This window comes from Dasypus novemcinctus, chromosome 1 (genome assembly GCF_030445035.2).
Source record: "Dasypus novemcinctus isolate mDasNov1 chromosome 1, mDasNov1.1.hap2, whole genome shotgun sequence".
NCBI lineage: Eukaryota > Metazoa > Chordata > Mammalia > Cingulata > Dasypodidae > Dasypus > Dasypus novemcinctus.
The window spans coordinates 152,873,735-152,900,962 of record NC_080673.1 but is presented as its reverse complement, the minus strand read 5'-3'; the positions used below and the strand labels follow the sequence as shown (position 1 = coordinate 152,900,962).

Here is a 27,228-nt window from a genome sequence, read left to right as displayed (position 1 = left end):
ACTGAAGTTTCAAAACCTTAACTAGGAATGGACAGAGGTAGCTCTATAGTTGAGCACCTGCTTCCCATATATGAGGTCCTGGGTTCAATCCCCAGTGTCTTCTTAAAAAAAAAACAAAAAAAAATCCATAACCATCTCTCTTCACGTGTAATGTGGTGATAACACCCAACATAGGGGCTAAACACAAACACAAGGGCTCATTGCAAGGATTAAAGAAGATAATAGGTGAGGAGCACAGAGCTCAGTGACTGGCATGTGGTAGACCGTCAACATTAGTTGCCTGCTCTTCAAGCTGCTGAGGTCTGAGTGACTGCAGAGCTATTTAAAATGTCTATCACAATGAAAGACAGAAACAAAATGAAAGTTAAATCTGTAACATATATTTATCTAAAAATTCTGTTATACTGTGATTATAATTACTTTAACATATATGTTGTCCACAATTATCACTGGTGCCTTTTTTTTCTTTTCTCTTTTTTTAAAATGAGCATTATTTTCTGTCTCTGCATTATTCAGCTCAGGAATGTATTCTGGTCAAAGAAGCAATAAGCTCTCCTTTAGCACAAAAGGCTACAGAAATGAAAAACTGGGCAGAACACTGAAATTCACTGATGAATAAGGTGATAAGACAAGAATAAGGATCATTTTTTCTCTCTTCATGACAGGTCCTCAAGGCAATTTTCCAACCATATTACACAAAGGAGAGAGAGAAAGGCACAGCAGTATGTCATGATATATCCTCAATGATTAAACTAAAGGGAAATTCATTTCTATTGATTTCAACTACTGGGTGCTTAAAAGATTCTCAAGGTGGTTTATATTATGAGTACGTGTTGTGTTGTAAAACAGGTCTAATTATGAAAAGCTGAGTGTTAGCTGATAATATTTTTTAATGCCCAAGGGAAAATCACTATATAAAACAATCCCTATTGAATTCTTTGTAAAACTAATGACAATGATGGAATTTATTCTTTCTGTACTTTAGATTTTCATCCACTAGAAAACTTAAAATGCAAGACAGTGGTACAAAAGGCAACACAGTGTTACTTATGATAATACCAAAGATCCCTTCTCCATTGCCATACAATGCCTACCAACATGTAATTCTTTCGGGAATCTCACCTTGCTTTACAAGTGAAATGCAAACCAGACGTAAATAAACCTACTTTCATCAGCTTTCTGTAAGATACCTTCTTATCCTGTTTTGTTTTGTTTTTTTCCATGAGTATCTTGACTCCAGTGTCAGGTTGGGTCCACCCATTGAAGCAGCTATATATAACAAGACCTAGAATGATTCTTTTTTTTTTTAATCAATTTTACTGAAACATATTCATAAATTTACAATCCATCTAAAGTGTACAATCAGGGAAGTGGATGTGGCTCAAGTGACTGGGCTTCCGTCTACCATCTGGGAGGACCCAGGTTCAATCCTCAGGACCTCCTGGTAAAGGCGTGCCCATGCAGTGAGCCACACAGCAAGATGATGACACAACAAAATGAGAGATGAAGGGGATAGTCAGAGAGACACAACAGAAACCAGGTGGTACAAGTGACAGGTAACCTCTCTCCACATCAGAGGTCTCCAGGATCAAATCCCAGTGAATTCTAGAGGAGAAAACAAGAAGAGAAGACAAAAAGAAGTAGACAAAGAAGATCACTCAGAGAGTGGATGCACAGACAGCAAAAACAGCAGGGGGAGGGAGAGGGAAGGAGCGGGAGAAGGGGAAGGGGAAAAAGTATACAATCAATGGCATTTGGTATAATCACAGAGTTGTGCATTCATTACTTCAATCAATATTAAAGCATTTTCATTACTCCCCACACAAAAAGAAGAAAAACCCACCCCCAAAAAACCAAACAAGCAGAAAAAAACAACAAAAGCACCCTTCCCCTTACTACCTCTCAATCTTTCTAAACTCCTGCCATATAAACTGCTAATCTATTTCTGTTTCTGTAATTTATTTCTCTTTACATTTTGTATAGATGATGTCAAACAACACGTAGTGTGGGAGGAGAGACAATAATCTCTAAAACACCACCCTGACTTCATTGAGTTTGCATTCTCTGGGGTGAAATTTTAATCAGCCCCAAACAAGATATACTATTTTTTGTCTAATTTCTTTCACTTAGCATACATACTTCCTTTTTTTTTTTTTTTTTACCATTTTTTACCATGGAAGGTTATTAATATATTACTTTACAATACTGTCCATGGTTTGCTTTGGTTGTATTTTTGCCAGAATAACACCCTGATATTAACATTGTGTAACATTAACATACATTTGTTCTGTTTTAGAGGAAAACATTCTTATCTATGCACTGCTAATCATATCTAGAGGGATTACTGAACTCAGAACTTTATTTAAGAATGACTGAGCCAATAATGAGAAGGATGCTCACCTCATTAAAGATGAGACTATGAGGATATGTAGAGGGTCATGGAATAAGACTGGAGCTCCTCCTCCAGAATAACAAGGGTTATTCTGTTGATAACCCTTAACCCACATAGCTTAGGATATAGTTTTGAACACTGCCTGGTAGAACATGTGGCACATAGTACGTTCTAACAAATACCCTGGAAACCATCAGGAAAGCTCCTTTTGTGTATCCTACTCTGGCTGATCACCTGGTCTACACTGTGATGTCTGCATCTTCCTTTGGGGTCCTCATTATTTAAATGAAAGAAAGTTCAGCCTGCCCAGGAATGGCGCTGCACACATGGAGAGCTGACACAAGATGATGCAACAAAAAGAAACACAGATTCCCGTGCCGCTGACAACAACAGAAGCAGACGAAGACACAGCAAATAGACACAGAGAATGGACAACTGGGGCAGGGGGGAGAAGGGGAGAGAAATAAATAAATAAATCTTAAAAAAAAAAAAAAAAGAGTACCTGGCACATTGTAAGACTATTTTATAGGTGTTATTAAATATAAACAAGCACACATAAAATTACTTCAAGTTCAGTAATAAGGCCTCAATCTTTGATGCTTGATTTCTCGGGAAGGCTTTTCTTTCCCCAAGATGTGCTGTAGGATACCGTCTGCTAATTTTAAAGTTGTCTGGGAATGATGGTGGGATACTGCCACTGTCTATATTTCTAGTCTGAGCTCTCTGCCTTACATGTGGGTTCTTATTCCTAGTTATTTCCTGTCTGTGGCAATGAATGGAAGGTTTTCAATTTCAATTCCTTTGGCAGGAAAGGTGATTTCTGCTTAACAGAGATCTTTTGGTGCATAGCAGGAAAAGGTTATTTTTGCTCAAACGAGATCTTTTGGTGCATAGCTCCAAGATCCCACTCATCCTCTCCTGGGACAGTAGCTCAGAGGCTCCTGGTGAATCTTGTTATGCTCCAACACCGAACACAGCACACTTTCTTGAATTTATTCCCCCCAAATCTTACTTCTTAAATAGAGCAAAACCCGAACAAAACTTGAGCAAAACCTGGTTTTCTTATGCCTGCCATTTTCCTGCTGCATTGTACCTTAAAAGCTGAGTGCTTCAAATCATTAAGGCAGGAGGGCATGCTGCTGCCACAGTTACTGGCAAGTACACTGATCATATATTGTAAAGTACTTGGCATTGACTATAGGTGAGGCTAAGATAAAAATTAAAACCAAGTATTTTCTCTACCTTCTTTTATTTTTAATCAAAAGAAAAGTATTTTAATGAAACTGCCATATTTAATGTTTTACAGGTGTCAAAATATTTCATTAAGGTCACATGTGAGGGGGAAACGGACTTTGGCCCAGTGGTTAGGGCGTCCGTCTACCATATGGGAGGTCCACGGTTCAAACCCCGGGCCTCCTTGACCCGTGTGGAGCTGGCCATGCGCAGCGCTGATGCACGCAAGGAGTGCCGTGCCACGCAAGGGTGTCCCCCGCGTGGGGGAGCCCCACGCGCAAGGAGTGCACCCGTGAGGAAAGCCGCCCAGCGTGAAAAGAAAGTGCAGCCTGCCCAGGAATGGCGCCGCCCACACTTCCCGTGCCGCTGACGACAACAGAAGCGGACAAAGAAACAAGACGCAGCAAATAGACACCAAGAACAGACAGCCAGGGGAGGGGGGGAAATTAAATAAATAAATAAAATCTTTAAAAAAAAAAAAAAAAAAAAAAAAAAAAGGTCACATGTGGTGGGAAACGGACTTTGGCCCAGTGGTTAGGGCGTCCGTCTACCATATGGGAGGTCCGCGGTTCAAACCCCGGGCCTCCTTGACCCGTGTGGAGCTGGCCATGCGCAGTGCTGATGCACGCAAGGAGTGCCGTGCCACGCAACGCAAGGGTGTCCCCCGCGTGGGGGAGCCCCACGCGCAAGGAGTGCGCCCGTGAGGAAAGCCGCCCAGCGTGAAAAGAAAGAGCAGCCTGCCCAGGAATGGCGCTGCCCACACTTCCCGTGCCGCTGACAACAGAAGCGGACAAAGAAACAAGACGCAGCAAATAGACACCAAGAACAGACAACCAGGGGAGGGGGGGAAATTAAATAAATAAATAAATCTTTAAAAAAAAAAAAAAAAAAGGTCACATGTGGTATTGTAAAGAAAATAAAAACTAAAGTACAATTGGATGTCTTCTCACTACCATTCACTTGATATCAATCACAGTTTACTGTAATCCTTGTCTTATCAGTAGTCTTCTTAGTCTTCATTAGAATACTTTTTTCCTAACTCACAGTCCTTATCTCTGAGTCAGACCTCTCATAGGGCTGGTATGTCCTGCAGCTTTAGCTCCAAAACTTCAGACCAGTGTGGCTGTTAAATGTCTCTTGGTTGCTTCTCTCAGATTCCTCCACGTCTCTCCATTCCAATCAAAGACAGGGTAAAGGTCTTTATTTTACTTTTTAAAACTCCTTATCACGAGAAACAGTCTGAAACTTTTCAAAAAATTGGACTTAAAATTGCTTTCACAAAGACTTTGCCAATTTTCACTTATGTCTAAACCTTGACATGTAGAGATTCACTTAGAAAATGCAACAAAAAACAAATAAGAACCCCAGTTTTGAGAAGTGCCCACTCCATACCTAAGGAAGCATGGACATGTCCATTATATATGTTCATTATACCTAAGGGAGAAGGGACATGCAAATGTGAAGAGAATGTATGAAAAGCTATTTTCTCTAAGGCTTTAGCTTTCTAAGCTTGCCTACATTTCATCATCTTGGTGATAAGTATCAGTGAGAGATAGAAAGTGCAAGCTATGGGGAGATAGAAAACTGAGTTAAAGTTAGCAACCACGAAGTTGTGGGTTTGAGGTTTTTGCTTTTTTTCTTTCCTTTCATTGAAGAGGACAAAGGAATGTGCATTGATAGGAAAACAGAGTCCAGGGATAATGAACTTAAATCTCCCCCACAACCCTCATCCTATCCTTTGATGCAGTTGTGGAGAAAGCTAGGGAGGTGGGTGGGGGAGGTAGACAGAGAAGAGGACAGTTAGTGGAATGATGTCAAGGGGGGGAAAAAAACAAAGCAAGTAAAGAGAGGGAGGGAAGGAGGAACGGAGGAGGGCAGGAGCCAAGAGACAAAGCATGGCCTCATCTAAAATATACCAAATGCCTCAAATTAAAGCTTTGAAAATAAAGACCATTCGAGAAGCACTTTAAACAGCCACATATTTTTCCGCAATACTGGGGCAAATGGGGAGAGAAAAGGAGCTAGGAACGAGGGCCATGGAAGACAGAGGAGAGAGGAAAGAGAGCGCCAAATCTCACTCTACTCAAGGCACCAAAAGCATTTATAAAGTGTGAAGTTTTAGCTGAATCTGACTTCCTGGCTTTGGAAATACTATCAGCGGTGCTTATGAGAACCAAAATACTCTTTTTTCCTAAAGCGAAGAAAAACCTGTGTTTTTACATGAGGTCTTCTCCATTCTGAAAAGCTTAGACTCTTCTTATTCATTTGCCAGAAGGGGCTGTCATAACTGGAACAGACAAGAAACTCTCTTCAGGGCCAAGCCTCATCTATGGCTTATTAAGATGCACCAATCCCAGCTAAATACCCCATCCATAAATTTTGTCCTTGGGAAGCACACACACCCATGGCTAGCCTCTTCTCCATCGTACCGGTGTGCAAAATGCCTCAAATGGGAGTGTTGGAAAAAATGATATATATTTCCCCAACACAGAGGAAGAGAGGTTTATTTAGCAAATTGAGCTGCCAGGCTTGGTACAACCAGTTTCAAGAAAACAAAGCTAGACCCCTATCTCACTCCATAAACAAGAATAAGCCCCAAATGGCTTTAAATGTAATGAAAGAAGAAAATTTAGAATATTTTCATTATTTTTGGATTAGGGAGATCTTCCTAAATAACATAAGAAATGTAAAAACCTTAAAAAAAAAAAAAGGGGATAACTATATTTGACTAGATACACATTTCAAAATCTTGCATTAAAAAAATACCTCAGAATTAGGCCACTAGTTGATGCCCGTGATTTGCTAGATAATCACACTCACTGAATGCACACAAAAGCAAACATTCAAAATGGTGATATTAGATTTGACGATCTAATGCCGTAAGCACAGAATAAATATTCTTGAAAACTGTGAATAAGCTCCGTGCTGCCCTGCACAGTCTGGGTCTGGCCACCTGTCCCAGGATCTCTTACCCTTCCTTTTCACGGTTGGCTATTCTCACAGACACAGGATTTAGAGTACTTATCATGTATCTTTAGTCCATATTTCAACAATTTTTAAAGTGCCCAGGGTATGACGAAAATGCGTACGTCCAGGAATTATTTGTGTAATGGAGGAGAGGAAGGGAAGAAGCAATTATACATCAAGCCAGAAGTACTTATCCTCAAAATAGTTGTGATAATATCATACCTTTGTATTTTTCACTATGAATACATTTATTGATGTATAAAGTATATAAACATTTTATCAAAATATCCTTTTGTAAAAAGAAAAGAACACATAAAAATGGAAAACCACATGAAAATTATGTCTGATTTCCCCCTACCCTCCCATTTTAGAAGAAAAATGGTTAAGGTACAGTTTACACCACCTTGCAAAGGGATTTCTTCAAGTTTTTCAATGTCTCTTTAATAAAATGACATCAATTGCTGAAAGCATTATGACCTTCATTATGCTACATAATACTGATACAAAAGGTGAATAATACAAAGTTCATTATATATAAGGTTTTAATATATTACATTTGTTTCTACATAAACAGACTATAAATATATGTGCCATAGCATGTTTTATAGTCATGGTTCCCAGCATCTCACACGATGGTACCAAAGAGGAAAAAATACATTTTCTTTTCTGAAAGGGAAAGAACAAGGGGGAAAAAACAGTAGAAAAAGCTCTACATGTTAAAAGTCTAAATAACACAATAGATGTTAGAACTTTGGCTATACAATAATTTTTAAATCTGGCTAATAATCATTCAGAGACTGAACAAACCAAATCAGCTTTTACTGAAGTGTAAGATGCCAAATACAAAAATACTGACAGAGAGGGGACAGGGGTGGGGTTGAGAAACAAAATGAAGAAATCCTTCTTGAAGTTTTGACACCACGGCTTGACATGGAACCTACTGTATTCAGTCTCGGGCATATCACATCACAAAAGATATGTGGGTATTCATCCCGAAAAAACCAGAGGCTGGTTTTTGCAGTCAGAACTCTTCAACACGACAGGGAGCCTTGTCTGAAAGTCCTTTCTTTGTGGTGTTCTGAATAAAGGATCAGCTTGGGAGACAAGGAGCCAGAGCTGCATCATTTCCTTCCTGGGGCTTGGCCAGGAGACGAGAAAAGGTCCGGAAGGAACTCTCATTAGGAGTCGGAAACAGCACAAGGAACTCTCATTTAACCCAACTGGGAAGAGCACGCAAGGTTCTAAAACCAGTAACCTCATCTGTGGCCTTTACATTTCCTAACAGACCACATGTCCTCCAGCATCAGAGTCAGCACACTGTATTTGCAGGGTCCGGGACCCTCTCAGCAAGCTAACATCTTCTTTTCTACCAACCCAAATCCTATGCTTAAGACTTGGCTCAGGACCCATATCCTAAACAAAGCTTCTTAGATGGACCTCAGCCCATAAAGGTCTGGTCTTTGCCATCCTCAAGACCTGAAGTATCTACATTGCTTGGTTTACTTTTAGTTTTACAGAGGTGTCAACTCCCCAGGTAGACTGCTACTTCTTTGAAGATGGAGCCATTTCTTGAGCTTCTTTTGTTATAACCTGTGGTGAGACCCACAGTAAGGGGCATCGTAAATGCTTTTTAAATGAATGAAAAAGAGAATAGGTCCACACCGGGAGAAGACACATAAACATTCTTAGGTCACAAGCATCTTCTCAGGAAATGCCTGGGGGAGGGTGGGGGGGCTGGCTCCCTGCAGTCTGAGGTCCTCTTTTTAAAATGAAAATCAAATGTGGCTATTTCCGGGTGGTGGAAAGAACAACACTTGAAAATCTGAGCAGCACCTCTCATGTGATTTCCAGTATTGGGGGATGTGAGTGTCTCCTTTTAAACAGGAGGAGAGCTCAGTGTGGTCCCAGAGCCAGGCTGGAGAATCTGGCCTGCCCCACCGGTTTGTGGGCCAAGCTCCACCAGCTTTAAGAGTTCTGCCTCCTCACTGGAGTATACAGTGGTATCCGTGTCGTCGGAGTGATACCCAGACTGGTAGCCGCTTGTCTGGTTTGAGCCTTCAGATGCCACAGACTCCTTGCTTTTGCTGGGCATCAGCCCACTGTGGAAGAGATGGCAACCAATGAGTTGGCGGAAAGAAGACAATTCCTTGGCTTTAACTCTAACCCATTCCCAAAACCGTGTGGGCTGTAATCTCCCGAGAAACACCAGCTGCCTAAATCTCCCAGTTGTTAATGTATCATGTTTACTCGGACAATGTCTATTTGTAGGAACAAGCATAAATTAGTAGTTGCAGATAAATCCTCTTCTTCAGGTCCAAGCCTTTCAAGGCTCAGATGAGATAAAAGACAGTTCTCTTGAGTTGTGCAAAGGCTCCAACCAATGGAACATTTTTATGGCCTTGCAGACTGACACGTTTGTATACAATGACACGAGCCAAAGAGACTCATGATATTAAAGGAAATCGGGATGTTCTGAAAGTATGCTTGTGTTCTCCCTACACTGTCAATTAGTCAAGGCAAATGTCTGCTGTTAATAAAGTTCTTGAGAAACTTTAAATGTTAATAACTCCAAGTGTGTGTACAATCAAGCCAGACATGTCAAAAACTGTTTTTCACTCATCAAAACCACATTCTTTGGAAGGACTGAGCACCCAGATCACTCAGCAGCAGCTAGAGAATATTTTCAATGGCATGGAATCCTGACAGATGGTAATCATGTCAAAGCTTAGAAATGTAGAGTGTGTTGATCTAAAACTGCAAAATTTGCGCTTTCTCAAGGTGCATTTTTTCCCTTAAGAGGTGTTTTACCCAAATTATTCATTTTAAAAACTGCAAATAGGATTTTATTCCGTGCTTACATATGAGTTAAAAAAGTTATTTCAAATAACTAGAAAGGTAATTTTTCAATCAGTCCAACTCCAATAACACTAGTTTAGTGTCTTTAGCAATGCTATGGTGCCTCGCACATGTTAATTGCTCAATAAATCTTTTTTCAAATCAATGAATAAAATAAAATGCATGATTGGTTCTCACAATTTCTCATCTTGGGTCTTATGGCAAACAATAAAATCATGTGATAGCTCATTTTCATGTTTCTTTTACATGAGCATCACTCAATAATCCGTGAGTGTTCCCATTTTATATAATAGAGAGAATAAGCAGATCAAAATCTTTTCTGCTTTTATCTAAGTGAACCTTCTAGCAAATAAAAAACTACTTTGTATACTATTGTTTTTATAAATACTGCTTTTCTTTTGTTGTGCTAAAAGTAGGTACACTTATTCAAAGCAACTATACTTTCCTACTCAACTATATAGGGGGAAACTGTATTTAAAACCACATATAATACTTTTCCTACAAATAATAATAATAATTCAGCCAATAATATTTAAGTGAGTTAAGCAAACAGATGTTGGTTTATTTCTATATCATAATCCTTAAGTGCAGATGCATGTACAGGTTTGAAAATTTTTCAGAGTCCACCAAGATTTTAATCATCTAAATAGATTTTTTGATCACATATAATGACCTCTTTGTTATCAAGCCAGCACCATACAAACTACTAACTGTAGCAAAGATGCTCAGAAATTCTCTGGTATTCATACATTCTCATAAAAAACAATCAAATCCATGAATTTATTTCAGATTATATTTTAGACTTGCCACTTAATTTCTTTGTTTGGTTTGTTTCAGTTCTTTAATAGGTTGATGGCAGTTTGTCCAGCCAACAAAAACAGTAAAAGGAAAAATTCTGCATCTACATTGAAAATTGTAAATTCCTTCCCAAAATTCCTATTAAAATCTGTCTTTTCTATCAGGCTGAGTCTTACCTAAAAGATGGAATTAATTTGGTTCTGTCTTCCAATGTCTTCAGCTCTTCTGACGCAAGAACCATACCACTGTCCGTCTGGCTGTCCTTTTAGAGAGAAGGAAATGTCCCAGTTGATTAAGAATGTACACTAACCAACTATTTATTTAAGTTGATTTCTTAACCATCTACCAGACAACATGCTCAAATGCCCTGCAGAGGGAGGTAAGGGTATCATAGCAAGAAATTGCACAGGCTGCAAAAGAAGGGAGCTGTTTTGTAGATGACCTAGGCCTGGATGATCAAGAAAAGAATTTAGGAAGAAGTTGAGGAGGACCTTTACCATACCTCTTTTAACAATGGTTCTATTTGTTCTTGAGTGAAATTCAGGATAAAGCTAGACTATCTTGAACCTTGGACTAGGGGCTTTACTTATGGAAAAACCAAAGGGGTCCCATAAATTCCATCCCCATAATGATCGCATAACATATATCCTCAAGGACTCCAAGATGTGATTCTTGGACTAATATTTATCTAGCTAATGTTTCATCTTTTGTATTATTTCTAAGACTATTTTTAAAAGATGTACTTACATCTGGGATTACTTTTACTTCTGGTTCTTCCAATGGGATATCTTCAAATGTTTTTACACTCACAGGCCGGCTCTTTCGCTTACTGTTCTGCAGATACTGACTGCAAAAGAACAAATATTTATATTTTAGTGGTGGTATATTTGGCTGCAGTTACCACAAGTGATACCTAAGTTCATTATCTTTCAATCACAAGCTTAATAGTGACCTTCAAAACATCCTCTGGAAAAAGAAAAACAAAACAAAACAAAATCTTTCTCTGCTAGCACACATTAGAGGCTTAACTTCCTGTTAAAGTCCATTTAAAAGTATAATATAACTGAGGGGCTTAGATGAGCCCTTATTCCTTTGAATCGTACTTCTGAGGTCCCGGGCTGGACTAAAGACAATAACAGCAGACTGAGAGATCAGCTGCCCTCTTCTTGGCTTCCTGGTTGCCTGCAATTCCTCCACTGAGCCATGACATTACCAAGTGTTTCACGTATTTCTGGCCATCTCCTAGGAACATTTTTCTAGATAAGGTTTATAGAGCAACAATTCAATGTTGCTGGACCCAGCAGTTATCTGAAGACAATCTCCTCCTTCCACAGTTCGTAGTCCACTCAGGGGAAGTGGGCTGAGTCTCACCATCTCCTATTTTCAGCCCCTAAGGTTGCTGGTCTTAGGAAAGGGCAGTGGTTTGAGCATTATGAGATATTTTGTCCATTTCAGAGTCTGCCAGTGACTGTACAAACTTGAGAAAATCACAAATATTTCTGGGCTTCTGATTTTCCCATCTTAGAAATGTATTGGCAAGAGCTGTCACCCCCTAGCTCATGGGAATATTAGGAAGATGAATAAGGCAGTAGTAACACTAAGTTTAGGGTTGTTATGAAGGATGATGCTCTACCTCCCAAAACTTGTTTTTCTCCTTTGGATTCCAAAGAGTATTCCAGGAATCCAAAGAATAAGAATTGTCAGACAACAGAACCCCTGTCCTCTGGGGGTGGCCCTTTCCTACCACATCGCTTTGAGCAAATCTGGGTGATCCTGTCAAAACCATTGACAATTCAAGTAGAGGGAAAGGAAGACCTTTTCATAGGAAGGGACCTATGAAACAGGCAAGTACACTATTCCACTGCAGTCTACCCACCACAATCTGCCTTCGGGACATGTTGCATAGTGACCTTGGGCTACAGGAGAAGAATGGAAGCTGAGTCTCCCTTCCCTACTCTAGGAAGCCAGTTTCTCCCCTTACAGAGAAGAGAGAATTGGGTTTACCAGTGACTTTCTCACTGGAGTAACTCCACAAAAAAGAGGACATGATATATCACGAGTGAGTAAAGTCTACTTTCACCTATGCCCAGTCCCTAAAACTGTTAGTTACCAATAACTACAGTACAGTAGTGAATCATTCATTCATTCACTCATTCAGGAAGCCCTTGTAGAGTTTCTATCACATGCCAGGCACTGTGCTAAATGCTCTTCAACCTTTATTTCATGGAATCTTCACAATGATACCTCTCTAGGGGAGGGATTATTATCCCAACTTTTTAGGTGAGAAACTGAGGCATAGAAAGGTTCAGGGAATTGTCAAAATCACACATTCCCAATATTTGGATTATTATTTTGAGGACAATGATGAGCCACTGAAGCGTTTTTTAAAGCATGGGGTTGACAAGGTCAGATATGCCCTTTAGAAAGATGATTCTGGCTATTTATTAGGTAGAGAATGGAATGAGGAGGGTAAAACCAGAAGCAGAGAGACCAACTAGGGGGACGTTAGACTCATCTAAGAGAAAGAAGAACAGCCTGAAAAAAGGTAATGCCCACGGGGTTTGGAGAAAAGGACAGATTCCAGAGATATTTGGGACATAAACAACTATAGATGGTAATTGATTGGAGATGCACGGTGTGAGACAAGACAAGAATGTCAGTAAGGACTCCTAGGATACTGGCTTGGGCAATAACTGCAACTGTCAGAGAAAGAATAGTTCCTCGGTTTCTGAGTCTAATAATTTTAAAAACTGAAAGACCTTTCATAGGAGACAAAGCACTTTCACCAGCATTGTTGCATTTACCCCTCACAAAACTATGAAATAGATCTTTTTTGTATTTCCCCCTTCAAGATAAAGAAGCTGAGGGTCTAGAAGGAAAAGGCTAGAAGAGGAAAGAATCAAGACTTGAACTCAAGCTTTGGCATCTTCAGACTCCAAAACTCATGCAGGTTCCCCGCCCATTCCACATTTTCTCTCTTGAGAAAGTATAAGAAAGGAAAAGGAAGAAGAGAGCAATGCACACAATCGTTCAAACCTTGATTAAGCACTTAGTATGTGCACAGCGCTATTCTAGGTGCCTCACATGTACTAATGGAGGGCAAGGGACAAGATATAAGAAAGATAGAGAAATGGAAATCCCACTTCAAGCAATCTAATATCAGAGGCAGATTCAGGAACAATCTGGCCAGGAGACTGCCCCAGGCAGTAATCTACAAGGGACTTTTAATCACTAGAAATTACCTAAAATTTTGTCCAAATGAGACAAAAAAAAAAAAAAATTACGTACCAAAACTTTTAAGAAACCTTTGATAAGCCGCTTGGAGGCAGAGGTGAAAGTTCCAAGAGGAAACAATGAAGTAACTACAGATGGTCACCAAAACACAATGTCTGTGCAAATCTGGGGCCAGGGAAGTTAATACACAAAGCTAAGCCTAGAGATGAGTGGTCCTTCCCCTTCAACGCTTCCCCCACACATCCCTCAGTCTCCTCACTAAATAAATGCAGAACAAGTATTTTTAAAGCAGTTTAAAGAGACAACGAATCATGACACTGGCCCCCCCAGAGATGTCTCTGCTCAGCTCTATTTATAATGTAATGGACTTGAAAATTATCAGGGGGGTGCAAGTGAGAATGACTCCTCGCCTTTCCTACTTGGCTGGAAATGTGAAAAAGGAAAGAACAAGCCCCCTGGGCGGTTACCCCAGCCTCATCTCCTTCTCCCCAGGGAGGCGGAACCTCAAGGGAGCATCAAAATGAAGCGTGCAGATGTTTCTATTCTGCCTTTCTTTTAACCCAGATGATTAAAATGTGACCATGGAGTCTTATTTTTATAAAAGGAAAAAGCGTGGAAGGGGGTAGGAGGGGATGGAGACAAAAGATTCCAATCTCCATTTTCGTTCTCAAATTATGGCTAGATAAAAGAGAAACTGGGCTGGAAAGACCAATTCAAAAATCACAGACAGAAAATAGGAGCCAGGCCTGTGTTCAGAGCATGGTGTCACATTTGTCCGCGCTTCTGGGGATAAATGTTAGCAGCCCTTTTTTAGATCCAGCATCGTGCTCGGCGCTTCCATTAACACAAACATGACTTCATCTCCTTCTCAGCACCATATGCAAAGCGCCAGAGTGAGCCAAGAGGCTGCCAGTTGGATCCTCACCCCACTTGGTCACAGAAAAAGACAAGGAATATAGTTCATGACCAAATGGCTTTTTGAGAAAGGAGAAGGCAAGTGTTGCAGGAACACTTTTCACATGAGAAGGCCTGCTGAACTTGAACTGGGGATTTGCAAACTCTTTCTCCCTAAGGGGTCCTTCTTGGTAGGGGAGAAAAAAGTCCTGAGTTTGGTATCCGAGGAACTGGATTCATCTCAGTTTGTGAGTTTACGCAGATCATTTAATAGCTATCATTTATTGAGTGCTTTCAAAGAGCCAGGCACTTCGAAATACATTATATCACATAATCCTCAAAACAACCATTCGTGAACAATGCAGTGACACTGCCTCATTAGGCAGGTAAGGAAATTGAGGGAGAGGTTAAATGATTTGTCACAGGTCATGCAGCTACTCTCCAGTTCTAAATCCAACTCAGTTCTATCAAACTCCAAAATCTAAATCTTTTTAACTACAAGATTGTATTACCTCCATTTAATCTCTCTGAGCCTCAAGTTCAACATCTACATTCTAAAAGATAATAGTTTCTACCTTGCCTAACTTTTTGAGTTGTCATGTAGGCAAAATCAGATAACATATGGACTAATTCTTTTGAAAAATACCCAAAATTCTTGACATAAATGGTTTGGGCAGCTCACCTGTTGCCTTCTAACAACTCTAAGCTGTCTTCTTTCTCATCTACACTGTTTCTTCTGCCTGCAGGGGTTCCCTGGGGTAAAAGGTCTACGTGTGCCTTCTCAGCATCACTTATGACCTGGCAACCTAGCAGAGTGCCAGGTATGTAACCGGACCCCTCTCCCCACAGCCTCAGTTCACTCAGGAGGGTCGGCTGGGCCCAGGGCAGGGGCGCCAGTGACTCCAGAGTTAAAAGACGAAAATAGTCAAAGGGGTTGGGAAAGAAACAAAGAAAAGTGAAGGAGTCTCCAGGCTTAGTGAAAGGCAATTTTACTATCACATTGTAGAAAACTATTATCAACTCTAACGCACAAGGGGCTCGGAGAGTGAAAAAAGAAAAGCTGCTTTCAGAACCTGCTTACAGATCAGGAGAAACTGTAATGCATGTGCTTCAAATAAGCCCAGAACTCCCATTATGTAAATACAACACTAAAAATCAAACTGGGGGAGGTTTCTGAAGACGGGGCGCCGAATCTAATTCAGGCCACATCCCCGCGGTATACTGTATCCTGGCCAGGAAGGCCTAAGTGTGCTTTCATATATGTACAGAAACTCTTCCTTCCGGAACCTTCCTAAGCCACTTAATGAAAACGTACAGATGTCTTTGTGAAATTGGTCTCTTTTTCTGGAGATTAACAAACTGTGGCATTCCAGCTATTTGCAGCTGCAGGGCTTGGAATTCTGAAAGGAAAAGCTGTGGCAATAACGTGGGCTACAGATGGGAGGAAACTCACCTACCCAGGCCCTGTTCAAAGAGCGCTGCCCTTTACGTTCATCTCAGGGCTAAGGTTAAATGTGGAAGTGAGATGCAGCAGCTTTATAAAATATCTTCCTTCCACTCCCCTTCCCAAGATGGCCTTGAAGCCCCCTGAGGGGATGTTGGCCACATACAGTACCTGATTCCTGCTGTGTTGTCATAATGGAATTTGGGGTCACACACTTCCTCTTCCTCCATACAGGAAACAGGTGAGGTAGGCAAAGAGAGCCCAGAATCCTCTTCCATGCTCAAAGTCTCTGATATGGGAAGAATAATGTAGTCTTTGCCATCCTGAAACAATAAACATAGAAGGCTATTGTCATGGCTGCTGGCCTTCAAGAGCTTTTTCATGAACAACAAAGCCACGGGGGCTTCTTGGCTATGGGGCACTTTGCTTTCATATCTGAATGTAGAAATGGGACAGCTTTAAAAACAGCTCATCTAAAATGAGAGGGCACTTGAAAGGGATGTGCCTATGAAACTATATTGAAGGAACTAACTAAAACCACCAAGATGCGTAGGAGGATTGAACACTGGTGACAACGATGACAAGGCTGGCTGTGGACGTGACGGGAGACACTTCCTACACAGAGCTGAGAAATCATTGCTTCATAAAGCCCTAACTACACAAGACAGGTCCTTTCAAAAGCAGGTCACAATTCTAGTCTCTACATTCTGAGGCAATGGAAAAACTGAGGAAAGTCAAAGGAAAAGCCATACATGGAGAGAAAAATGGGTCTTCTGAGAAAATGTTACACAATTTAGCTTTATAGTTCAGAGAAAGAAAATGCTATTCAGTACCTTCAACTATTTGGAAAATTTATTGATAAAAACAGGTTTGACTACTGTTCCCCAGTTCTTCAAAAGAAAAGCTGGGGGAAATTGGCTTCCATTATAGTAAGTGGCATTGACTGGAGATTAAATAACTTTCTAATGATAAAGGTTACAATTCTAAAATCCTCCAGTGAAAGTTTTGGGATCCTGGGGTTTTACCAAGAGAAAAGCCATCTATTTTGCATTAGTTTTTGCCTGCAGAATTTATTTAAAATTCCTTTCATTGTTGATACTCTGTAGTCATCAGACTTTTCCTTTTTTTTTTTTTTTTACTATGGACGAGTATCTGAGGATAAATAGGGAGGAGTAAGAATGGTCTGTTCCTAGGTTATGAATTAGGACCTCATCTGTCTAAAAGAGTAATTATCGATTTTAGAAGAACATCATTGCTAGGATCTGAAAGAATACGGCTCCTTATTCAGTAGCTGAGAGGAAAGCACAGTGGCCATGAGAAGACTCATGTGGTAGGGGAGCCCTTGACACCTAAAATACCTTTTGTAGGAGTTTCTTGGATGGAGGCTACAAACCTGCTGGGCATTAGCTTGCAAAAGATTTCCCAAATGTTCCACCAATTCTGAAAACGTGGGTCTCTGATTGGGCTCCCCGTTCCAGCAGTCAAGCATGGTCTGGTACCTAGAGAGGCAAAACACTGATTTCATTAACTGCCTCTTTCCTCCTGGATCTAATGCTGCAGATAAGCAGTTGAATAACTGAACATTTATAAGGAACCCGCCATGGGCAGAGATACTCAGAGGGGACACAAAACTGCCACACATCCCTATGCTCGGAGGAGCAAAACTGTGCATAGAAAAAGAAAGGATTGCAAATCAACATCTAATTTAAAAAATTTTTAAAAACTGGTTGGTATAGATAAGAAAGTGCTGTTGTTTTGAGAATAAAGAGAGGACCCTGAGCTTGAGACTGTCAAGGAAGCATCAAGAGGGAGGGAGGATGCAAAGTGGGCCATGAAGGAAGGAGATTATAAAAGACAAAGCCTCCCAGGCAGGAGAATGTGTGAGTGAAGGAAGAGGACAGAAAGACACTTTTAAATTCTTACATTTCTGGTGTGGTATAATCAGGAGCCCTCATTCTGGTTCCTTCTTTCAATCGTCTACAAAATTCCTCATCAATCTTTACCCCAGGATATGGAGAAGCTCCTAGAATATAATATGAATGGGACATTCTTTGATTTGATTTTCTCTTATGGAAAGTCCTAAGTCTGATTCTTGCACATCCTTACCTCTATTGTTTTTGTTTTTGTTTTTTAAGATTTGATAATCCAAAGTTTCCAAGTAAATTTCATTCATTAAAGGTGGTGAGAGGTAAAGGAATTTGGGGGCCACCAGCTTTTTATCCTTTTACTTAGGGTCTGGATGAGGGGGGAAAGAGAAGTGACTTACCTAAAGAAAATATTTCCCAGAGCAAAACACCAAAAGACCACACGTCACTCTGAATTGTGTACACTCTGTCAAAAATAGTTTCAGGGGCCATCCATTTCAAAGGGAGGCGTGCCTAAAGGGGCAGAAGACAAGGACTCAGAATCCAAGTGAGCAAATATCTAAAGAAAAAATTTTCTTTGTTACTGAACACACGTCCTGACATTTGCTATCAGGACTTTTAATTCTCCAATTTAGTAAATCACTGAACTCATCTTTGAAACTTACATCTCCTTTTCTGACATAATCTGGGTCTTTGTAAATATCCCGAGCCAAGCCAAAGTCACAGATTTTAACCACGTTTTTCTCCGACAAGAGGATATTTCGTGCCGCCAGGTCCCTGTGGATACACTGCAAAGAGAATTGTGTGCATTAGGTCTCGGCACAGCTGATCTCTTCTACATCTGTTGTGATCTCACACTAAAAAAAGAGAAACCCACATCAGAAAACCAACTGATTAACAAGGACCGGGTTAATATCTTTTATCAACACTTCAGGAAAAAAGCCTGTGAGCTTTGTTGAAGCACACATCTGCTTATTCCATAAACAATCCCAGCTTTTGGAATGGAAGAATTAAGTTATAGTATGATGACGGAGTCATAAATAGATTTCTCTTGGACACAATGAAGAATGTGTTTCTGATCACATCCACACACAACCTTTGCCTGACACCATATATGGTTAAAGCGTGTTATTCTAAGGAGGCCTCGGAATGGGATTTAAGTGAATGACTGGAAATCAGATATGGAGGACTCTCATTGGTTTGATGCTCTTTGTTGATTTCCCAGTTCCACACGTAAGTGAAGCTGGACTGGCTCTATAAGTAATTCCTAGTTGGGGTCATTCTGTTTTCAAAGATTATCATAAAGGAGTGGATTATTATTAAGGTCTACTAACATAATTTTAACCTAGAACACAGTGATTATCTAGTGCACAAGAAAATAAAACCGAATTCACCTTGGCTTGTCCTTTGTCCCAAAGAGAGAGAGCATAAGAAATTCAGGGACATTTAAAAATGAACGAAGGACTTAGATAAGCATTCTTAAGTCAGTGATCCTGTGATTATGTGATTCTGTGAACCAGGGCGTTGGCCAGCTGACCCTTGCCGCACCATCTGTATGGCACTTACCTTTGGACAAGGCATTTTCAGGAGCACATTGTTTAGCATGATTGAGCAACACAGGGAATTCCCACAAAGAGTACTTTTTAGATTCCCGCCCCGTCAGAGAGCTTCCTTTTTTAGTCCAACAACCAGGTGTCTTCAAGAAATCACCTAGCATATAGAAGGGAAACCTTCCAAGACCCCAGTGCCCTCTCACCCCCTTGAGGAAGAGAACACAAGTGCTACCCAACAGAAATATCTGAGATCCTGAGGCCATGAATGCTGTGAAGCTCTAAACTTCAGAAAAACTAATGGGTTAGGGATTTTATTTTAATGTAGGTGGGGTGGGGCAGTCATAAGAGTTGGCTCTTAAATCTTCTTTGCCCCAGGATCTGTGGCAAACACATCTTATCAACTGACAACTTTTCCTGAAATTCAATTTGAATTTTCCTTGTTTAAGGTAAAATCATCCATTTTACCCTTTCTGGAGAGGTGACTTCAACCAACCTCAAGTCCCCCTCCCACCCATGTGGTGTTCACAATTTTTGAAATATTTGTAACTTGTCACGTCCCCACCTCAGCCTTTGTTTGGCCTACTTTTCTAATTTTGGCTCATTTAATCGCTTTCATCTGAAGCCTGTCCTTCCTGGTTTCTATTTATAGGCCTAACAAATACTTTTTGATGGATGGTGATGAATGTAAAATAAATTAAAAATAGATTCTCATAGGCCAAGATATATGCAAGGCTCAGCCTCTCACCTTTCAGGTCATTGTTTAAATGTCACATTCTTAGCAGAAACTTCCTTGTCCACTTTGTTTAAAATGAATATACACACACAGAGAAGCATGTACACACACCATGCACTCCCTATAACCTTTTCCTGCTTTATTTTCCCCCAAGCATTTATTCCCATCCAACCTACTGTGTATTTTGCTTATTTATATTGTTTATTGTTTGTTCCATCCACTAGAATGTAAACTCCATGAAGGAGTTTTGTCTGTTTGTCCACCACAGCTAGTGTCCTCAGTACTTGGAATACTGCCTACCCCTTCATAGATGCTCAACAAGCATTTGCCCTATGACTTAATTTTATGAAATCCTTCCATGCCCTTAATTAGCTGAAACAGGTCTTCCTAGCAGAGCTCTTTATTTATTTTTTAAAGATTTAATTTATTTCTCTCCCCCTTTTCCCCCACCCCAGTTGTCTGCTCTCTGTGTCTGTTTGCTGCGTCTTCTTTGTCTGCTTCTGTTGTTGTCAGCGGCACAGGAATCTTTGTTTCTTTTTGTCCTGTCTTTTGTTGTGTCAGCTCTCCATGTGGGCAGTGCCATTCCTGGGCAGGCTGCACTTTCTTTCGCTCTGGGCGGCTCTCCTTACAGGGCGCACTCCTTGCACTTGGGGCTCCCCTACGTGGGGAACACCCCTGCGTGGCAGGGCACTCCTTGTGTGCATCAGCACTGCGCATGGGCCAGCTCCACACGGGTCAAGGAGGCCCCGGGTTTGAACTGCGGACCTCCCATGTGGTAGACAGACACCCTAACCACTGGGCCAAGTCCGCTTCTCTAAAAGAGCTCTTTAAATAGTCCTAGCAATGGTGAATAATTAAAGCCCCAAATGAACACCCGTAGTCAGCATTGGGTACCCTATTTCCAAACCTGTGAACTGAAGAGATAGTTTACTTCCCCTTGAGCTGTCTTACCTTCCGTGATGCCAAAAACTCCATGCCCTTAGCCACTTGGAAGCTGTAACAAATGAGATGCTCCAAGGTCAGGAAGTTCTTGTAGAGCTCTTCTGGAGCTGTCAGAAGAGGCAAGATGATGGAGGTCAGTATTTCCAAAAGTCAGTAATATTTGTTTCTAAGTTTGTTAGAGTTATGACAGTTTTTAGAGTTGGAAGTTAAATTTCAAGAACCAGAAGCAAGGAGAAAATGTCTATCGTCTGGAAATTTGCTGAATCCCAGTATTATTAACCTTTATCATATATCTTGGAAAAAATAATGGTTTTTCCATTTTAGCCAAATTAAAACGGCAAACCCAGAAGGCAGAATGGAAATAAAATTGGCATAGAAAATGGGAATAAAGAGACTTTTTCAAATTTGCTGTTTCAAACTGTTTTTTTTTTCATGTACCCAGAGGGATAAACAATAGTTTCATATCACAAACTTTAAAAATAAAACAATAATATTCAAGGTCATTGAATTTTTTTCTCTCCAGACTTTGTCCTGGGACAAAGGTCAAAGGTCAAACTATAATCTACAACGGATAACTAAAAATATCAGAAATATATTTTACTTCTTTCACTTTCAGGCTAAAAAAGTGCTGTAAACACATCAAATCTAGCCTGGAAGGACACTAGTTCCTTCAAGGATATGCATGAGAGATAACAGGAACCTGGAGAAAAAGATGAATTTACGTAAATTGGTGGTATTTACATCCCTGTGACTGGTACAAATAAACATTAAGACATTGATGGGTGTTTTCAAAATCATCTCAAGTTTGGTCAGATAAAATAGGACTTATGGCCTCTTTCCTGGAAACAAATACCAGAGTAAATGACAACTCAGTTGTAATGATAAACTTATAACATTTAAAAAGCAGAGAGTCTTTTTCTCAATGACTTGTTATGCTTAGGGCTCGGCAACAATTAGTGAATTGAGAGCCCTTAGGCTGCCTGGGAGAAGGTGGGGTATGACTAACTGAAAGACTTTTGTGGTGCTGGTGAAGTAAGCAAAGGGGAGCAAAAACTGCTTAGAACAATGGGGAGGCTAATCGATCACCAGAGAGCTTCCTTCTCTGGCCTTCCAGAACATGGTACTTAGCCTCTCCTGTTAAAAAATGCTGAACCTATATTTTAAGAACATCGGTTTGATTGTTGCCAACTGGTTAGTCCATTTGGGGTGCCCATCTATCTCAGGCTAGCCCTGCTATGTCCCATAACCTAGCCTGCTGCTTCCTTAGGGCTTCCACCTTTGGGGAGACTGAATGAAGACAGTCTAGAAAGTCAGGTCTCTTAATGATTAAGTAGTGTAGGACCCTTCACATTACAAAACTCCTTGTAACACCTTATCGCCTTGTCTATTCCTACGAGAGTATGGGTTAAGCAAAGAGGAGGCGATAGCGGGTACCTTCCTCTTCCTCCACATCACTGAGGGATTTCTCCTCCACAAATCCAGAACTGGCTGAGCTCTGGCTACTGGTGATACTGTCCAGGCGGCGTTTCAGATCCACAGGGACTTCCCCAACATAGTCTTTCCCTTGACGGAATCGTGTCCCTTTGGTCTTTAAGGAAAAAAGTGAATAAACTCTGTGACTACAAAATAGATCTCTAAAATATAGGAACATGTGGAAACAATTGAAACTACTGAAACACAGACATGAAAGACATCAATCCCGGGCTTACATAGTCTCTAGGCTGAAATTTGGCACAAGTTTCCTACATAATAGATTTTCTTCCATAAAGCCTAGCTTCTTTCTTAACTTAAAGAGACAAATGTGGTATTTCAAGTTGCACTGAGATAAACTTCCAACATTAGGGTGTCCTTTACAGACAGATTTACACTCCGTGGGGCTAAATATGGCTAGGGTAGATCTTCCCTTTCTTTCATCACACCTGCCTTCTACCCTCCGCGGCTACCATCCATGGTGGGTCAGTATATCAAGATCAACAACAAAACAACCATGGAAAGCATAATTCCCCCAGAAACTGAAAAAAAAAAAAAAAAAAGTTAAGCTAGGACAGCCCAAGAGGTGTTGTGAGAAGACTGCTCACAAATTTTTCATAGAATTTCAGCTAGACAATCACCATGTACCACTTTTGAGTTTTCCCCCATTTTTCAATGTGACCAGAGTTGAGTTAGGAAATGACATACATACCTTATAGGGGACAAATTCATTTCTCTTGCTCCTTAAATAAGTTGAAAGGTTTCCGAACTTGCAGAATTCCACTATTACCATGAGCGGCCCTACAGATAGCACAGCATGTCAAAGAAGGAAAAGTGTTTTACTCCTGTTTTGTTAAGTGCCTAATATTTTGATGAGCCCCGAAATATCTTGGACAGCTACAACCTTTGGTTGGGACAGGATCTTAGAAATGAGCTGGTCCCAACTGCCTTATTTTGTAGCTTTTTTCCCCAAAAAAGGCAATTTCATAGCAAGACTGAAGTTTCAGGAGAAAAACCACCCTCTGGCTTTTTAATACAATCATCCAGGATGACTACATTTCTTGATTTGGTGGGCAGATACTTGTACGGTCTTTTGCTTTTACGTTTTTTAGGAAATTTACTTTTCTCCTCTGAACATTTATTAGAAATTACATCATAGTGATGTGGCATTTATGAATCTGTAAGAAGTTTTAGAATAATCATAGTGCCTCTTAAACCTACATGAAATAAATTTCTATCTAGGAGTCTGGCAAATTATCCTATATTAAGGAAATCAAGGCCATGGAATTCAGTGGTTTGTCCCCAAGTACCAGCAGAGAAAAGCATGTGTCAAAATTAGGCAACTGGAAGGAATGACACTGATGCCTGCAATAGCATGGATAAACCTTAACGATACCATATCAAGTGAAATAAGCCAGACACAAAAGGACAAATATTCTATGATCTCACTTATATGAAATAATTAAAATATGCAAATTCATAGTCAGAAACTAGAATAAAGGTTACAAGTGGCTGGGTAGGGGTAGGGAATGGGGAGTCAATATTTAATCAGTATGGAGTTTCTGTTTGGAGTGATAGAAAAATTTTGGTAATGCAAGATGGTGATGGTGCTGTAACATTGTGAATATAATTAATAGCATAGAATTTATATTTGAATTTGGTTAAAAGAGAAATTTTAGGTTGTATATGCATTATCAAAATAAAAATTTTATAGTAAAAACAAACAAACAAAAAACAGAATTGCTAGTGAACCCTAATGTTAACTATGGACTATGGTTAATAGAAAAATTATAATGATAATGTTTCATCAATTGCAACAAAGGTACCACACTAATGCAAATTGTCAATAAGGAAAACTGCGTGTGGGGGGCCTATGGGAACTCTGCACTTCCTGCATGATTTTTCCACTTACAGTTGCTCTAAGGATCCATAGATACTCACCTCCTGGCTTGGTACAAGCACCTAGAAGGTTGACTACATTGAGATGGTGGCCAATATGAATGAGGATCTTGAGTTCAGACATGAGGGCTCGGTGTTCACTGTGTGTTGCTCCTTCTACAAATAAAGGACAAAAAGGGAAATCATAAATATGGGCATTGTTTTATGGTATGAGTTGAACTGTATTTCCCATCAAGTCATGTTGAAGTCCTAACCCTTGGTCTAGTTAATGTGACCTTATTTGGAAATAGGTTCTTGTGGTGGATTGAAGTTTTATGTACTCCAGAAAAAAAAGTGTTCTTAAATTTAATCAATCCCTGTGGGTGTGAATCCTTTGTAAATAAGACATTCTGATGAGGTTACTTCAGTTAAGAAGTAGCCCACCTCAGTCAGGATAGGTCTTAATCCTATTACTGGAGTCCTTTATAAGAGAATAAAATTCATATATAGAGAGAGAGAAAGCCATAGGAAGTAAGAAGCTGAAACCAAAACAACACAGAAGAGAAATGCAAGACCAGGAGACATCTCCATGTGCCTGGGCATGTGAAGAGGAGCCAAGGATTGCCAGCAACCAGCTTTCTTCTCAGGGAAGAATTCATCGCCTTGATGACATCTTGATTTGGACTTTCTTTTAGCCTCAAAACTGTAATTTTCATCATTTAAGGCAACCCATTGTATGGTATTTGCTTGAGAGCCTTGACAACTGAAACAGGTCTTTAAAGATATGAACAATTAAGAGGGGACCAAATTGAATTAAGGTGGGTCCCAATCCACCTTAATCCACCATCATTTTATAATGACTGGTGTCCTTTATATAAAAAGAGGAAATTTGGACACAAACAGACAGGGGAGAAGGACACTATGAAGTTGAAGTCAGATGCATCTGAAAGCCAAAAAACACCAAAAGCTGGAAGAGACAAGGAAGGATTCTCCCCTCTAGGTTTCAGAGGGAGCATGGACCTGGCGACTCCTTGATTTCAGACTTCTGGCCTCCAGAACCGTGAGACAAGTAATTTCTGTAGTTTGCGGTCATTTGTTGCCGCAGCTCTACTAAACAAAAACACTTCAAGACAACTGACGCCCTTCTTGGCACTGCATACAACTATGCAACTTTTCCTCCAAAGATAATACAACTGTCACCTAATTTATAAAATATGTGTGTTTCCCTAAAAGTCAAGTGTAAACTAAATTTTCTACTAAAAATTCTAAATCAAATTTTTACTCTGAGTGCACCCAGATATTTAAAGGAATCCATTGTGAAGTCTTTTGCAAAGTGGAAAATACATCTGCAAATGAAATCACGCCCAGATTTTCTTCTTTTACCAAACTGGATTTTCATACATCAGGTTTACTATACTTCTTAGGGCCTGATTATTTCAGTGTGTCTTCATAAGGAAGTAAAGCCATGTATTAAATATCCTCAGTATTAGGGGCTATGCTGAAGCTCCAGCCGGTATGCATTGAGCAGGAAACTAAAGAAGGGCCAGCTGGCAAGGCCAGTTGGCACCTGGGATTAACAGCTAAGGCTGCGAGTTTGATATTGATATGGACTGGTATACTTCCTTCCAATTCACAGACACAGTTGCACCCCAGCCCCTGATAAGCCAACTCAAAAATACCTACCACCCTGGCCATAAGGGAGAAGGGGCAAGAGTCAGTAGCATTCATTGTCTTCCTCAATGAAAGACAGCACATCATAATTGGTGCAAAGTGCTTTGTGCACATCACCTCTCCAAATTAAAATGGTAACATCAAAATTCCATTAAAATTAGGATTAACTTTGCCCAACATTTCTATTAGGCTGCAAAATATATGATCTGAACACCCTCAAATTTTTGGGCCCTCTGTTCACAAGCTGGAAAGACTCTAAATTTTTTTCTTAAGTAAAGAGCAACAATTTGTAAAGCTTTGAATTTTTTTAGAAAAATTATCCATTCTTAGCACAATCATTTTTTTTTAAGCAGGTACCAGGGATAGAACCCAAGATATTGTACATGGGAAGCAGGCACTCAACCACTGAGCTGCATCTGCTCCCCAATGAGAGTTGGTTTTTTCATTTGTTTATTTTTTTTAGGAGGTACTGGGGATTGAACCAGGGACCTCATTCATGGCAAACAGGTGCTCAACCACTTGAAATACATCCGCTCCCAGCACAACCATTCTTATTTCTGCCTGTTACCCTTTATATGTGAAGGACTTTTACATATTCCAGTTCTAGGGAATGTGTTTTAGCATTCTATTGTTTTTATTTATTATATCAAATTCTTTTCCATTTTTCTAGATAATCTATAATTATCTTACTAATGCACTATAATTTATTAAGAAGTAATTTTAGTATAACTGTGGTACTTTTTGTCCTATGGCCAAGATCACTAAGTACCATGGTGTAAGTTATGCCCAGCACAAGTGTTCCCAGGAAAGGTGTGGAAACAGGCGGCTAAATTCAGTCCCAATTTTGCCTTCCAGGCCGTGCACCATATAAACCGCATTTTTGGCTAGTGGGTGCACCTAACCATGAAGCCACTGAAACAAGCCTTGCCATCATGTTTAAAGACTGGATGAAACAAACAGAGGGATTTATCACCATATAATTTTGTTTTTACCTTTCAACATCTTGACAGCCACTGTCTTGCAAGTTGCTGTCTTGTCGATTCCAAAGGCATCTGCTTCAATCACTTGGCCAAAGGCACCACGGCCAAGAGGCTTACCTAGAATCAACAGTAACAGTAACAATGAAACAGACTTGGATTATTACAACATCAAAGTGATGTGCAGAGGACCCCACTAGATGGGTGATCATGCAGCCTAGTTTAACAGGTACAGTTCAGTGTACTCCTTTGTCTTCACTTCATTATTTACTGGCTCACCTTTCACTCTCCAGATGCCCTGACCCTATTTCTAAGTGACTA

The 27,228-nt window shown here is 40.2% G+C and overlaps 1 protein-coding gene across 1 annotated transcript in view; it reads right to left on the bottom strand.

Annotated features, from left to right (window-relative positions):
• Nucleotides 1–6,815: 6,815 nt before the first annotated feature.
• KDR (kinase insert domain receptor) overlaps nucleotides 6,816–27,228 on the bottom strand; it is a 45,566-nt gene continuing 25,153 nt past the window's right edge. Inside the window, exons 18-30 of the mRNA XM_004460599.5 lie at nucleotides 26,923–27,027; nucleotides 24,323–24,436; nucleotides 23,094–23,182; nucleotides 22,346–22,499; nucleotides 20,921–21,018; nucleotides 18,349–18,471; nucleotides 18,085–18,196; nucleotides 17,742–17,841; nucleotides 17,212–17,317; nucleotides 15,990–16,141; nucleotides 10,994–11,093; nucleotides 10,423–10,508; nucleotides 6,816–8,691 (exon numbers count right to left, since the gene is read on the bottom strand). Of these exons, the coding sequence (XP_004460656.1) occupies nucleotides 8,469–8,691; nucleotides 10,423–10,508; nucleotides 10,994–11,093; nucleotides 15,990–16,141; nucleotides 17,212–17,317; nucleotides 17,742–17,841; nucleotides 18,085–18,196; nucleotides 18,349–18,471; nucleotides 20,921–21,018; nucleotides 22,346–22,499; nucleotides 23,094–23,182; nucleotides 24,323–24,436; nucleotides 26,923–27,027 (1,562 nt within the window). The 3' untranslated portion in view covers nucleotides 6,816–8,468. The remainder of the gene's footprint in view (nucleotides 8,692–10,422; nucleotides 10,509–10,993; nucleotides 11,094–15,989; nucleotides 16,142–17,211; nucleotides 17,318–17,741; nucleotides 17,842–18,084; nucleotides 18,197–18,348; nucleotides 18,472–20,920; nucleotides 21,019–22,345; nucleotides 22,500–23,093; nucleotides 23,183–24,322; nucleotides 24,437–26,922; nucleotides 27,028–27,228) is intronic.